The sequence below is a fragment of the Leptopilina heterotoma genome, unplaced genomic scaffold, assembly GCF_015476425.1.
Source record: "Leptopilina heterotoma isolate Lh14 unplaced genomic scaffold, ASM1547642v1 Lhet_627, whole genome shotgun sequence".
In the NCBI taxonomy this organism is placed as follows: Eukaryota; Metazoa; Arthropoda; class Insecta; order Hymenoptera; family Figitidae; genus Leptopilina; species Leptopilina heterotoma.
The window spans coordinates 200,651-215,949 of NW_025111147.1; the positions used below are offsets into that span (position 1 = coordinate 200,651).

At 25.4% G+C, this 15,299-nt stretch overlaps 2 protein-coding genes across 3 annotated transcripts; one reads left to right on the plus strand and one right to left on the minus strand.

Moving 5' to 3' along the window:
• Nucleotides 1-288: 288 nt before the first annotated feature.
• On the minus strand, nucleotides 289-6,226 carry LOC122509755. The gene is made up of 2 exons (XM_043623995.1): nucleotides 5,721-6,226; nucleotides 289-3,205 (listed from the first exon to the last, which is right to left on the minus strand). The coding sequence occupies exon 2, from the start codon at nucleotides 3,172-3,174 to the stop codon at nucleotides 607-609; it is 2,568 nt and encodes an 855-aa protein (XP_043479930.1). The 5' UTR covers nucleotides 3,175-3,205; nucleotides 5,721-6,226; the 3' UTR covers nucleotides 289-606.
• On the plus strand, nucleotides 5,187-13,031 carry LOC122509756. 2 transcript variants are annotated; one of them, XM_043623997.1, is made up of 7 exons: nucleotides 5,187-5,728; nucleotides 6,504-6,665; nucleotides 6,772-7,186; nucleotides 8,339-8,560; nucleotides 9,542-9,802; nucleotides 11,086-11,298; nucleotides 11,935-13,031. In XM_043623997.1, the coding sequence occupies exons 3-7, from the start codon at nucleotides 6,782-6,784 to the stop codon at nucleotides 12,256-12,258; spliced, it is 1,425 nt and encodes a 474-aa protein (XP_043479932.1). In that variant the 5' UTR covers nucleotides 5,187-5,728; nucleotides 6,504-6,665; nucleotides 6,772-6,781; the 3' UTR covers nucleotides 12,259-13,031. The 2 variants fall into 2 exon arrangements, with proteins under 2 accessions (XP_043479932.1, XP_043479931.1); XM_043623996.1 differs by lacking the exon at nucleotides 5,187-5,728 and having other exon boundaries at nucleotides 6,263-6,665.
• The last annotated feature ends 2,268 nt before the right edge of the window (nucleotides 13,032-15,299 follow it).

Genomic DNA, 15,299 nt, shown 5'->3' on the forward strand with positions numbered 1-15,299 from the left:
TGTTTAAAAAAATTTTCAATAAAATTCTTCATTAGAATTCAATGTTAAGAAAGATTCAATAACTCAAAAAATTATTACAAAATTACTTTTAAAAATTGTATTAAAATTCGTCAAAATTCTGATTCCTAGAATTTTCGAAAGAAATTTATTTAAAAATGAATTTCAGTTAAAATTTTAGATAATAATTGTATATTAAAAGCCTTAAAGCGTGAAGTTTTATAAATAATTGAATTTTAGGAAGGTTTCATAATTTTAATTATTTATTTTTTTGAAAAAATGTAATTGGATATTTTTGAAACTGTTTGAAGTTTATATTTTTCAATATTTAATTGAAGAATTTCCGAATAATCGAAATGGAATGGATGTTTTATTTCAGGTGAACGCAAATAAAAATTCTAAAAAAGATCCAAGGACGCATTTTGTATATATAGACAATAAAAATATATAATTACTATAAATAATAATTTTAGAAAAAGGAGAAATATTTACATATTTTTGAATCACATTTTAGTTCAAACATTTGTTTTTCTTAATGAAAATAATTTGGAGCATTATTCAATTACATTTAAAAGACTTTGTATATTCTTTAATAAATAAAATTAACCATTAATGTAAGTCGCCCAATGCTTTTTTTACAATTACAAATGTTTTCTCTTTTACTTGGTGGGAGTGAAAAATATCATGTGATATTAAATCGTTAAAGGAAAATGTCGCAAACTCTTCAACGATTTTGATTTCATAAGCCATTACAGACATATCATGCTGTAATGTTTCGACTTTTTTACACAAAAGTACAGTGTCATCATCAAATAAACAAATTTTATCCAAAGCGGCGAACTGTGGTAAGTTGTCTTCATTGTAGCCAACTGCAATTAAACATTTTCCAGCTACATATTTGACGCCATTTAATTTTGTCCACGAAGTTGAGTACACACGTGTGTCATTGTCAAAGAATATATTGAACGGATCTCTGTCGGTGTCGATTAACTTTTTGGGTCCAGTTTGAACTTTATTGAAAAGAGTTTCGGTCAAGATTGATGCTTGGGAAAGCTGGTGTTTTTTAGCTAACGTAATGGGTAAGTTTTTGTAGGTTCGTTTGCCTTGCGCTTCTCTTTTGAAAGTTTGATGTTTCGCTTCCTCTCTGATTGTCGAAAAATGACTGACGGGTCCAAATTTCAGAATTCGTGAAGCTCGATGTAGAAGATAGTGTTGCTTTGGAATTAAATTTATATGATAAATGTCTTGGAAGCTCTCTAAGTACTCGGCAGTTACTCCATTTAAGTAATTCACCATAGGTTCACTTATTTTGTCACCAAACGAAATGCATAAAATTTGTAACATCAGTAGGAAATTTTGATATGGTGGACAAGCTTCTGGTACATAGTCACATAAGATAAGTGGTAACATTGTCACCAACTGCCACATCTGTGATGCATTCTGTCTGAAACCTTCTCTCTTATTTGTTAAGTGCTTCTTCTTAATTATTGAAGGTTTAGATGACTTCTGAGAGTAACCATAATCAAACTCCTGTATTCTAGAATTAAGAGTTTCCAAAGTCAAGTATCCGTTCTCGAGGCAAATGTTATTTAATAAAAGTCTTGTTGTTAAAATACAATATCCCAACAAGTCGTCGTGAACGACATCATTTGTCGTTTGTGTTGCGTGAGAGCCAATTAATTCATTTAAAACGCATCGTCTATTTATGCCATAAGCTTTTGAAAGTTCTTTCTTTCTTTCTTCATCCAGTTGGACCTCAATTTCTCGAGTTTGACGATCATGTTCTTGCGGAGTTCTAAGCAATGTTTCATCTTCTCTAATCATCGATCTGATTTGTTGCAAGTCAGCCATGCAATACCTACAGCAATGAGTGGAAACGAACGATTCTTTGAATCCACAAAGTTCACAAACTGCCAGATTATCACCGAAAACAATGGACAGAGTAAAATAAATGATTTCACCGCTGGGAAGCCTAATTCCGTCTTCAAGTTTCTTAAAATCTTCAAGAAAAACTTTTAATATTGAATCCATTCCATATTTCTTAATATTCGAATGAGAAGCTATACCGGTAAGAAAAATAAATTTTACTTGAGATCTATAAATTGGCAACATATCTTCCAGCATCCAATAAAAGAATCCCAATTTGTTTGTTCCTCCTCCCTTCGAACCTAAAGAATCGCACATATCTGCTTCATCGTAGTACAGTCTAATGAAATATGAATTCGGTTTTTGATTTCTGAATGGATGATTTTGAAAGAAAGTTCCGTCTACGTATGAAGCTAAAACTTGATCTGTGCGTGCCTCTGGAGTTTGAATCAACCTATGGAAATCAATGTTTTCAAACATTCTAAGTAGAACACTACTTATAGGAATGTGGACCAATTGGTCCGCCTTTCGACGCATAGGTTGATTTCCATCATTCGCGGGTGCTCCAGAAGGAATAAATGAACTGCCTAATTCTTTTATTAAAGGATTAACCACGCCATATTCTCTTTCGAAGTAGACATCTTGCTTATATACGCTGTCCAAGTTACAACTACAGTTAATTCCTGCAATACTTTCCTCTATGTTTATGTAGTTATTGAGATTTATGTGAAGGGCTTCTTCAAGTACTTGTGCAGTGTGATTTAAGTAATACCGAACATATATTTCTACTACTGTCTGCAACTCATTTAATATATTAAGAACATCGTCATTGGTAGCTCTAGTACGGCCTCTCAGGTATAATATAAAATCTGCAATTGTTCTTTTAAAAGCATTATTATCATTATTTTGATTGTCTTCCATATCAACGTCAGGATCATCTTCGGGATCATCTTCGGGATCATCGTCAGGCTCATAGTCAGGTTCATCACCAGAATCATCATCGGGTTGATCTGAGCTGAAAGTGGTATCTGAATCGTCAGGCTCATCAGGATCATCTTCTGAATTGGTATCATTTACATTTCTACTAAATTCACCCCTTCCAGAAGAAAAGAAAGTTTTGTGTTTTCTATAGCAATGAGATCTAAGAGAATTTTCATTGCTATATGCAGCATTGCAACCACTGTATGTGCAAGTGTACAATGAATCACTATGTACTTTCTTAACGTGATCCAGTAACCACATTTCATTAATAAAAAATTCATTGCAAATTTGGCACTTTACTTCACCACTCTTGCCTATATTTTCTTGCATGGTTGCTTTTGACTAAATGCACGAATGTAATCTGAAAATAAAAACCACGTCCTATTTTAAATTTATTCTATTAAATTAAATTTCTTTATTATAAGTCAACAAAATTTTATTCGATTTAGGTAACGTCAAACGAATAATTTTTTTATTTAAAAATCTATATATTAATAATCGTTATATTCCGGTAATCTGTTCGCAGTTTAAAGTTAGTAATAGAGTTGTTTGCTTTTTTGTTTCTTAACTTTTTTTAATAGTTTTTCTTTTTAAATATTTTCAATTAAAAATAATTAAACAGTTGATAAGAATTTTATTAAAATTAATGTATTGAAAAACATCGAATTGTTACAAAGAATTTTGTCAAAAAATTTGATAATAATAGAATTCTTTCAAATAATTTTATTACTTAAGAAAATAATTGAATTCTCGCGAAGAATTTTGTTAAAAGTTTTGAAAATTTTAATCAAAATCTTTTTGAAAAATTTCTTTGAATTTTTTGTTAATAATGGCAGACTTCACACACTCGATAATTAATTTTAAAAAATAAGTATAGCAAAAAGTATCTTTCAAACTAAAAGAAAGTAGTAAAAAAGTAACTATCAATTAAACTTGAAGACCAAAAAAAAACTCATTTTAGACACTTCACAAAACTGACAAAAATTCCATTCCACATTTTATGTTCCTAACTTTTTCCTAATTTTCATCAAAACCATTTAATTTTTTCTTATCCTGCGTTAATAAATAAATTGAATTTCTACATACAACGAATTTTATTATTCATGAAAGAATTTCAATATTTATAAGTAATTTTATAAAAATTTTTAAATATTTGATTTCTTTTGACTAATGATAATATGAAAATTCTAATTTAAATAATTGAATTCCTAAAAAAAATGTCTTATTTATGAAAAGAATTGAATTCTTACGAAGATTTTTTATTCCCTCGATTAAGTTTATAGTTTTTAAAAATAATTGAATTTCTAAGAAGAATTATATATTATTTATGGAAATAATTAATTGAATTATTACGAACAATTTTATTATAATATTTAAAAATAATTGAAATCCTGCGATGAATTTTATTATTTTTAAAAATAATTGAACAGTTGCTATAAGAATTTTATTAAAATTTTCAAACATTATTAAATTATTGAATTCCTGTGAAAGATTATAATATTTTTGTAAATAATTGAATTCTTCCAAAGATTTAAAAAAAAACTTTTTTTTAATAATTGATTTCTTCGAAGAATTGAAATTAAATTTTTAAGAATAATTACATTTTTTGAGTAATTCCTGTATTTATTTATGAAAATACTTGAATAGTTGCTAAGAATTTTATAAAAATTTTCAAAAATTATATAGAATTATTGCAAAAAGTTGTATTAAAGTTCCTAAAAATAATTGAATTTCTCTGAAGAATTTTGTTATTCTTGAAAATAATTGAATTCTTTATAAGAATTTTCTTGTGGAAAATTTTATTTGTGAAAATAATTAAATTTTTCGATTAATTAATTTAAAATAGCATTAAAAATAATTGAAAATAAAAATAATTGAAATTTTTTTATGAGTTTTAAAAATAATTAAATTCTTGCTTTGAATTTTATCAAAAATTTTTTTTTAAAAATTAAATTTCTATGAAAAACATTATTAGTGAAAGGTATTGAATTATTGTGAAGAATCGTATTAAAATTTTCTTAAATAATTGAATTCTTTCAAGAAATTTTGTTGAAAGCAATTAAATTTTTGCAATGAATTTTTACTATTTATAAATATAATTGAATTCTTTCGAAGGATTTATTAATTTTTATTTTTAAATTGAATTCTTTTCTGAAAATTTTACAAATATTTTACTATTTAAAAAAATAATTGAATTCTTACTGATATTATTAATAATAATAATTTAATTTTTGCGAATAATTTTATTAAAATTTTTGAAATTAATAAACAAGAATAATTAATTAGTAAATTAGTTAATAATTAAATTTTTTTAAAGTTTGAATCTGAAATTTTTCAAAAATTTCATATTTTAAAATGAAAAATTTTGTAATTTGCATAATAATAATAATAATTTAAATATTAAGTTCCGCACGCTAGAGCGAAGACTAAACGAAGAAAACTTTTGTTTTGAAATTTGAATATTGGAGTATTTTAACTATAATGTATTAAAATTTAAATATTGAGAGAAATTTAGCGTAGTTTAAAAATAAAAAATTGATTTTTTTTAATTATAATATTATTGTGGAGATCAAAATAAGTTTAAACCATTCGAATACATTCAGCAAAAGATTCACCATTATATAAAATATTTTGAGAAATAGTCACGTTATTCACATTTTATATTTATACATATTTTATAATTTATCAAAAGCATGGAATCTATATTTTTTAATAGTCTAAATTATATTGTTTAATCATTCTCACAAAAGATTAGAATAATTATCAAGAAACATTTAAGTTTTAAATTGTTTTTATCATTTGTTAGAATAAATTAATTGAAAAAATGTCTACATACATACTAAAATAAAACAAAATAACTCATACGGTATACTCACCGAAATAGGTAATTATTATAAAAAAATTTCCGAATATTTAGGTAATAATTTCCTAAAAATTTCATGTGCAATAATCATGAACTGCGTAGTATCGTAAAACAAGTTGTGATTAAAACTGCAGTTTCAAATAATAAAATACTTTTATATATTTCTCCAATATTGGCATTGACTGTCAGAACAATATTTTATATTTATACAATTACTCAGAATAATCTGTGTTTTATATCAACTGTATTTAATTTTTGTCTTTGACTGGTGAAATCGTGCAAGTAAACAAACAGATGACATTAACAATGTATTGGGTAAAATAGGTTAGGTTGTACGTAGGGCTAAATTGAAGGTTAGTTCACAGTTCGATCTGAGTCTAAAAATTTTAAGGTGAGAACAGAATAACGTTGAACGCGAACGTGTGACGTCACCCATTTGAATAACATTGCGATTGGTAACCAGACTATAAGTATGAGAAAGATAGAGATATAAATCACTCTCATGGCCTAGTTTCAAAACACAAAGCAAAACGCTGTCACTTTTTGTTAAAAAAAGTTTACAGAAAAATATCAAAATAGCGTTCACGCGACTTTTGGAAAAATCGTCTTGTCTTTCTCTCTCCTAGGGCAGAGGAATGTTATGTTTGTCTCACCTCCGTGAACTCATTTTCGACATCGTGAAAATCCACCCTTAGTAATCCACACCTTATTTCAAAAAAGCATTTCTCCATTGTGACGTTACACGTTTGCGTTCACGTAAATGTATAGCCACCTTAAACACTTTAAGTTGTTGTAGTCAGGCCTTTACTTGTATGTACGAGTTGCGCATGCGTAAATGCGTTTTTAAAGAACCCGACCAAGAAGAACCCGACTCTAACTGAAGTGTCATGGCCGGATATACGTGCACATAAGACGACGATCGACGAACGAAAAGCATCGTGAAAGTTATATCGTGAAAGTAAGTATTAATTTTTCAACTTATAGTTGTGATTACTTAATTAATTTTTTACAAAAAATTCCTGCAATAATTTTTGTTTAACATATCAAATTATTATCATATACAGAGAAAACAAAATGGAAGACTCAAGAGGAGTAAAACGAGGCAATTGCGAGTGCACTCATTGCAACGAGTTTGATTGGTCACCATCTTCTAAATCATCTTTGTGCAACTATTGCGGATGTCCTCCCACGAAACACCGAAGAATAGACGAAGAAATTATGTACCAAGGTGGAAACGGGGACAGCAACATTAACGAAGAACAAGTAGGAATGAGAGTTGTAGAATCTAATAGTACGCTTGTACTCGAATTCGACGGTGCTCCACTTGAATTCGACGATGCATCATTTGAGGAACATCCCACGTTGGATCCAACAAATAACAAAGAAATCGCTGAAAACTCCAAGGTTTCCAAAAAGTCAATCAAACAAAGGAGAAGACCAACTCAATCAGTCAAGAAAAATAACACGATGAATAAAGAGGTATTTTAATTCTTGTTTTTTAGTTTTATTCAAACTACGTTAGCCATATTTTGAGAAATTTTGACACCCCTCCCCCATCGTAAAACACTTTCCATACATAGCGTCATTTTTTTGCTGTTTGTAAGATTTAACTTGACCCCCATCCACCCTAAATCCTTACGTAGTTTGTATATGGCCTAAAGTGGCGAAAAATGTACTTTTTCGTTTCAAATCACTCTATAGGTCACCATTTTTTACAAATACAATTTTTCCTTTTTTCTAAATCTTTGTAATTAAATTCGTTATTCATCTCTCGAGTCCGATTTTAGAATTTTTCTTTTTAAACACATTTAATAACTAGTATTAAAAAAATCGTAAAAAATATTTCTTCTAGCTTCATTAATTTAGAAAAGTAATCGAAAACCTATTAAAATAATGTTTAAGTGTTTCTGCTTTATAAAAAAAATTTTATAACAATTTATTAAATTGTTTAAACAATTAAATGTTGTCTTTTTTTTAAAAATTATTTCAAAATTGATCATAGAATACAATTTTTTGTGTAAAATATAACATTCTTCCTAGGAAAATAATTATTGTCAAAAATGTTTGTAAAAATCTTCGAAACAATTCAATTATTTTCGTAAAGAATAAAATTATTCGAAGCAATTCAATTATTTAAGAATTTTTCGTAAAATTCTTCCCAAGAATTTAATTCTTTTTAAAAATAAAATTTTTTACAAGAATTCAATTATTAAAAAGAAAATTTAACTAAAATTCTTTGTCAGATTTTAATTATTTTCAATTTTTTAATAAAATTTCTCGTCAAAATTTCAATAGAAATAATTAATTATTTGAAGTTTTTATTTTCTAATATATATTTAATTAAAGAATTTACGAATAATTGGAATTTCGTAAAAATGAATATGGTAAACAAATGAATTTGAAAATTCTCGAAGAATTTTTTCGAAAATTATAAAAATAATTGATTTAAAGAAGAATTTTAGTTAAAAATTCTTGAAAATAATTGAATTGATAATGATTTTGTCATTTAATTAAATGGTCCGTAATTTTTCAGCTCTTGTTCGTAAAGTCCATATTTTTAAATACTTTTACTAGTTCGAGCCCTGATTGTTTAGAACAGTTTTAATATAAATTATTTTATATATATTTTAGGTTCAATTGGAAACTTTAATTCCCACAAAATTTCCACATGGGATAGAGAACCTTGCTGTTAGTGGCGCTTTATTGAGCGAAAACCAAAAATGCACAATTATCCGAGAAACAGTCAAAGTTTTATTTTCAAGAAATTTGCACAATAAAGACAATATCACACAAATGTCAAAAATATTGTGTGAAAAGTTCCCTCAATTGAACGCGAAGTTTGGATTAAAACATGTAAGTTTTTAAACATTTAAATTTTAAAAGTATTCTATTTTTCTTTAAATCAATCATTTTAAATAATTTTATACAAAATCTATTCCTTTTCAATTCAATTTTATACGAAATTCTAATTATTCACCAATTCTTCAATTATATATATATATATTATAATTATATATATATAAGAAAATAAACAATTGAAAAAATTTCAATTAAACTTTTTCGAAAAATTAATTTTATAGAATATAAAAGTATGAAAACTCAGATTTTCGAAAATTTTAATTTGAAATATTTTAAAAATTTAATTAATTTTTGCTAATTATTTTTTATTAATTTTTATGAGAAAATTCTATAAGAAGTTAATTATTTAAATACAAATATAAATGATTTATTGAATAAATAATAGATTGTTTCTAAAAATAGAATTTCTATAAATAATTTTTATAAATATTTTAATTCTTTTGTCGTAAATTGTAATAAATTTTTTAAAATTAATTATATTTTTAAAAGAATTTAATAAAAATTGTATTAAAAATAATGGAAATTCTGCAAAGTGTTTTATTATATTTATGAAAATAATTTAATTCCTGTAAGAAATTTAAATATTTTTAAAAATAATTAAAGTATAAGAAAAAGTATTCTCTTTTAAATAATTAAATTCAAAATTTTATTAAAATTTTGAAAAATAATAATCATTTTTAAGAAATTGATGAAAATAATTTGATTTCTGCGAAGAATTTTATTAGTTCGGAATATAATTATAAATTATTTTAATGATTTTTAATTATTTTACAAGAATTTATATTATTACAATTAAAAAATACAAGTTCTTTAAAATTTCTAATTAAATTCTTTCAAAACAGAAATTTTATAAAATATCAAGCTCAAATCTTTTGAAGTGCATTTATTTCTGAAAATTGTAAACGCATCACTTTTAAAATTCAATTAATTTTGAAATATTTAAGTAAAATTGTACATTAAATCTTATTTTTATAGGAAGAAACTCTGGGGAGAATGTTTTGTAGCTTAAAAAATTTAAATAGAAATGCTAAAAATGAATTGGCTGAAGATTTTAGCAACGTAATACTTTGCGCCGAGATGAATAAAGAAGTCAGTAAGGTTGGCGGAGCAGCAATTGATTTAGAAAAAGTTAAAGATTTACTGAATAAAACTCGATCAGGAAGAATGATTGATGCCACAAAAATGAATGGATCGCAATTTTTTGACAAATTTCCAGCTTTGCGAAGAACGGACTTGGTATTTATAAATCGTTTTATAGTCAATTTTGGAACAGTAGATTTACTTTACTATTTCATACTATTATGTCAAAAAATTCAACTTTTTTTTACTTTTCTTCAAAATATTGCAACAAATTTTTAGTATGAATTTACAGATATTTCCATTTTTTAGTGTGAAAAATAATTAACAGGCAAAGCTATCAAAAATTATTTTTGAATAACTTTATTAAGACAATTAAATCAACATTTTTTTTATAATTATTAAAAAATTTAATTGTTGGTAATTGGTTTTTTTTAAGTAGTTTATTTAAAAAATTTTAAAAAATTCTTCCAATGTAAGTTTTACATTAACAATTAATGAAATTTATTTATTAGAAATTATATTAATATATCTGTATGAAAAAAGTATTTCTTAACATTTTTTCATTCAATTTTTCAAATTATTTTCAATTACATACAACATTAACATTTTTTAAAATTATTTTTAACATTTTGGAGGAAACAATCATATTCAAAATTTTTATTTAATATTCTTTAAAAAAATTCATTTTTTTCAACATTATAAATTCTTTTAAGAAATTCAATTATTTTCGGTTAATTACGCTTCAATGTTTTTAAAGAACTGAATCTTAGAATTGTTTAATACTTTTTTAAGATTCAATTACCTTCAAACAAAGTAAATTTAAATTTTTAAAAATTATTTTTTTAAACTTATTAAAATTTTGGAGAAGTCATGTTCATATTTATAATTAAATTATAATTAAAATTCTTTAAAAATTTGATTATTTTTTTATATTTTTCAAAAATCCAATTATTTTAAAAAGATTTTATGCAGTTTTATTAATTCTTTAATTCTAAGTAATTGAAAAACTATTACCTTTTAAAAAGTATTTAAAAATATTTTTAAACAAAATTAATTTAAGCTTTTATTATAGTTTTAGAAAACATTACGCCTTCCTAAGTTCTTAAGAATTATCAGTTGTAGGGTTATTTTATAAAAAATTTAATTTTTATTATTGAATGATTGAATTCTCCAAGAACTTTCGGAAAGGTTAGGAAAATACAAAATAAAATTTTTGTTACAAACATTGAATTAAAAAAAGACTTTTCTTGAGTTTTAATTGATTAAAGCGACTTTTTCTGCTCCTTAAATAAGTCAATCCAAGGCCTGTAGATTTGTAAAACTAATCAAAATGAGTAATTTGAACCGCTACTTATCGCAATACACTATTTTTAACAAACAATCAGTTGAGGAAAAGGGTTTCGTATTAATAATTATTAATTTTGTATAAACATTTTCAGCTTCTTTGGGAGTTCGCGAAAATTGTGGATGTGCCAGTAGTCAATATGAGGGACAATTTTTTGACTGCTAGTGTAAAAATTGCATCGTCTTTGGAATTAATCCCAAATGACACATTTTCAAGAGACGGAGGAATGTGTCATATATTGCTAAATATTTTTAAACTCTTTAAGTCCTCAAGAAACGAGAAAGAGAGAGTTATAAAAGTTTACCCAGTAAGTTTTTATGATTAAATAAAATTGTCTATAATTTTTGAAAAATATAATTTTATGTATCACAATTTTTCTTTAACCGAAATTTTGTTTCTGTCTTTTAACAGAATTTACATTAACATTTTCATTTCCTAACAATTTATTGAACAAAAAAGTCATTCATACGAATTTTGAGTAGAATTTTATTTAGTAGAATTTCCATTTATTAGAATGTTCATATGCTAGACATTTTATGTTATAAAATTTAAATGTGACCAAATTTCCATTTTAGTGACATCTTAAACTTACGAAAATTTATTTTGCAGAAATTTCATTTTTGTGGTAAGAAAAAATTCTTTATAATATTTTTTTGTATATTAAAAATTTGTATGAATGACTATTATATTTAATAAAAACTATTTTAGGAAATAAAAATGTCGATAAATTAAAACTTGATTTAATGTAAATTCTATCAAATGAAATTTCGATTATGTAAAAATTTGGTATTATGGAAAATAGTTAAACATGATAAACTCACAAAAATAAAATTTCCGTTGAAGAAAATTACTGATTCATAAAATTCTATTTTATAGAAATTATAGACAATCATTTCTATGGAATAATCACGCATCCTTTACAATAATATTAATTTGTTTGTAGGCAAACACCATCATCTCCACAATAATTCCTTCGCCAAGCGATCCACCCCGACTATTTGGAATTTCAAGAGCACCATCCTACAACGACTTGTATCTTATGTCGTATGTGGACGGAGTTTGTGCCTTTACGGAAAAAAGTTTTGAAGCTACACTGTTGCTACTAGCAATTTACTGGAATTTAAATATAACTTTTCCGGAAGACATGAAATTCCAGTTGACGCTTTTATCTGTAGCTGTTTTAAGAGAAGCAGCAGCAAAAACTTTGAAACATATTATAAAAATGCCATCATTTTCAAAAGTTTTAAATCAAGTGCAATTGGCATAAAACCTATTGGAAATTCTCGTCGCCCTTTTTAATTTCTATTACTATGATAAAATTTTGTTCAAAAAATAAGATAAATATTTCAAATATTTATGTAAAAATACAGTGGATCTTCGACAATTTGACTTTATTTTTGAACTCATAATTGTAACAATTATTTTTTGGGATTAAGGTGCGACGTAAAAGTTCGGATTAAATGATTTATACTTTGTGTAATCGAAATTCCACAGTAATAATTTTTCAAAAACAGCATTTTCACATCAATCACATGCTGTTATATTTAACATTATTTTTCGTTCTTAAATTTTCAATCGCTGTTCAGTAAAATTTCGTTAGCGAAGCACAAAACTTTGTTCTGGAATCTTTCAACAAGAGTCTTGAGGGCATGTGAAACCACCCAACTTTAATTGATATACAAGTATTAATATTCGCACCGGTTTTCTTATAAAAATATTATTTTTCATTAAATAAAATGTGAAAAAAAGATAATATAATGCAAATTAACATTAAAAAAGATGAATAAATTTATATTTCTCTATTTTAACATTCATTTTAAAAAAAAAATTGTATTCGATTGTCTCTTCTTCCCGAAAATTGTAAAAAAAATTAATATTTAAATAAAAAAATGTAATTTATTCATTTTTTTAAAGTTAATTTGTGCGATTAAACTTTTTCTCGACAACTGTTAAATTTTTTAATTAATGAAAAATAATATTTTTATGTAATTCTTTTAATAATTGGAGTAGAGATCCTTACGTTTAAAATAACATTTCCCTTAATTTTATCAAGGTTCATTTTATATTTTTTAAGAAAACCTGTGGGAATATTAATACATATTAATTAATTGAAATTTACTGGTTCCACATGCCACAATTATAAAACTCCACAATTATAAAATTAATTTATTGTTTATTTATTGATTATAATATATTAATTTGTTTCGAAATTTTCATACTTATATATTTGTTACCTTTGCAATAAAAGATTTTGTACAAAGTTCTAAAATTTTCTAAACCTTACTGAATCCATATTACCTATTGATTGGAAAATTATTTATACAGAAAATTTGAAACTAATATAATTAAATACTCAAAACTCAAAATTAGGTTGGTAGTAATCCGATAGGCAACATATTTTATTTTTATTTTTTTTCAACTCCACGCCACACAATGCTCAGTGTTTATAGTCAGTTGGCACCATCGCCTGTCAACCAACAAGGTTTCCTAACCTAAAAGTTATTTTATTTAATTTCATAAATATTGGAAATTATCTTACTATAAAAACAAAAGTTTAAATAGTTTATTTATTAAATAATTGTTATTTATTCAACTTTATTTAATTGTTAATAAAAAAAGAAATCGATGATTCTTTTTGATATACTTTCTAAGACTCAAAAATAAATAATCTTACTTGCTAATTTCACTTTTTCCATAAAGCACTTCAAAGTTTTCAACTTTAAAGTTCTAATCAATTCTTAAAAATGCATTAAAAATATTGTAAATAGTAAGTCAGTAATTTAATTAATAAAATAAAATAAATGAAATGTACACTACTATATGGTGTAAAAACAACACCAATAATGAGATGATGTCAAAAAATTCAACCTTTAGGGTGTTAAGATAACACTCGTAGGTAAAAATTTGATGCGTGTTATTTTAACGCTAAATTTGGTGCTGAAATAACACTTTTTTTTTCCTGTGTACTTCCATTATCACAATTTTCGGTACTATCAACACTTGTATAAATTCGCTCACTTTTATTATCAAACAGTTCGAGTACCTTGTTGTTAATTTCATCAACATCAACATTTCGAGCAGACAATATTGCTACTTTTGCTAAATCATCGTATTTTTTATTGATAATTAATTCTCCAAATATTTTATGAATGATATCACCATTCTCTACACATTGCTCTGGTGCTAGTATATTATTATCATTATCATTTAAAGTACCATTTCCAACTGATAATAAATATTCTGAAAATTCTATTTCACCAGGTAAAATTCTCATATTTTCTTTTAATGATATTACCTTAAAATGACTCCATAATGTGCTAGATTTAATAGATAAATTAACTAATTCGCTTCTAGTAGCATTAACTTTAACAGGCAATAATTGTCTAAAATCGCCACCCAAAAGCATAGTTTTTCCACCAAATGGCATATCAACATTCATAAAATCGCGTAATGTTCTATCAATTAATTCCATAGCATATCTTGGCGCCATTGGAGCTTCATCCCAAATAAAGACATCAACCTCTTTCAAAAATGTAGCTTCCTTAGATTGACTTTTAATATTTGATGTAGAATCATAGAACAATGGAACAGGCATCCCAAACGTTTTATGTACAATTTTACCACGGGGAAGTAATATTGCGGCAATGCCTGTAAATGCCATAGTACAAACACATTTTCCTTTACTTCTTAACAAATGGTATAAAGTTGTATAAACAAAAGTTTTTCCGGATCCACCTAGTCCATCAATGTAATAACATGAAGAAGATGGTATTCTTTTATCTTGGATAACTACATTTAATACTTCTTCAACAATATCCTTCTGTTTGGAATTCAGTTTCACATATTGCATTTCACCAATCTCTTTATGTTGTTGTAATGACATTTTGTTGTTCGTTTGATTTTCTGTTTCAATACTTATTTCATTTAACTGTATCATTTCAAAAAAAAATTGCGAATATTTGATCCTTCATGCAACAGAAAGTTAATTATATCATTATATGCTCTTTTATGAGCTTCATTAGATAGTAGTAGTAGTAGTAGATATTAGATAGTAGTAGTTCGCAGATGATCATAACTTGTAGCGTCTTTAACTACTATTAAAAGTAATGTAAGATGAAACAGTTTTGATTGACTGGGCGAAATTGAATACATCCGTCCAATGACATTAAATGACCCTTTACGCTTCACCCATTTTAATGTATTTTCACCACGTTCTTTTTTAAAAACATAATAACATGGAATTTCTGCATATATACAACGTATTGATTATCTGTAGTTCCTCCATTTAGGCGATCGTATTGTCCTGTA

Excerpts from the sequence above, each read along its gene's own strand:
- LOC122509756 (XM_043623997.1), top strand. The coding sequence starts at position 6,782 with ATGGAAGACTCAAGAGGAGTAAAACGAGGCAATTGCGAGTGCACTCAT. Across the intron at positions 9,803-11,085 it reads CTTTGCGAAGAACGGACTTG|CTTCTTTGGGAGTTCGCGAA; the intron begins GTATTTATAAAT and ends AAACATTTTCAG. Across the intron at positions 11,299-11,934 it reads GAGTTATAAAAGTTTACCCA|GCAAACACCATCATCTCCAC; the intron begins GTAAGTTTTTAT and ends ATTTGTTTGTAG.
- LOC122509755 (XM_043623995.1), bottom strand. The coding sequence starts at position 3,174 with ATGCAAGAAAATATAGGCAAGAGTGGTGAAGTAAAGTGCCAAATTTGC.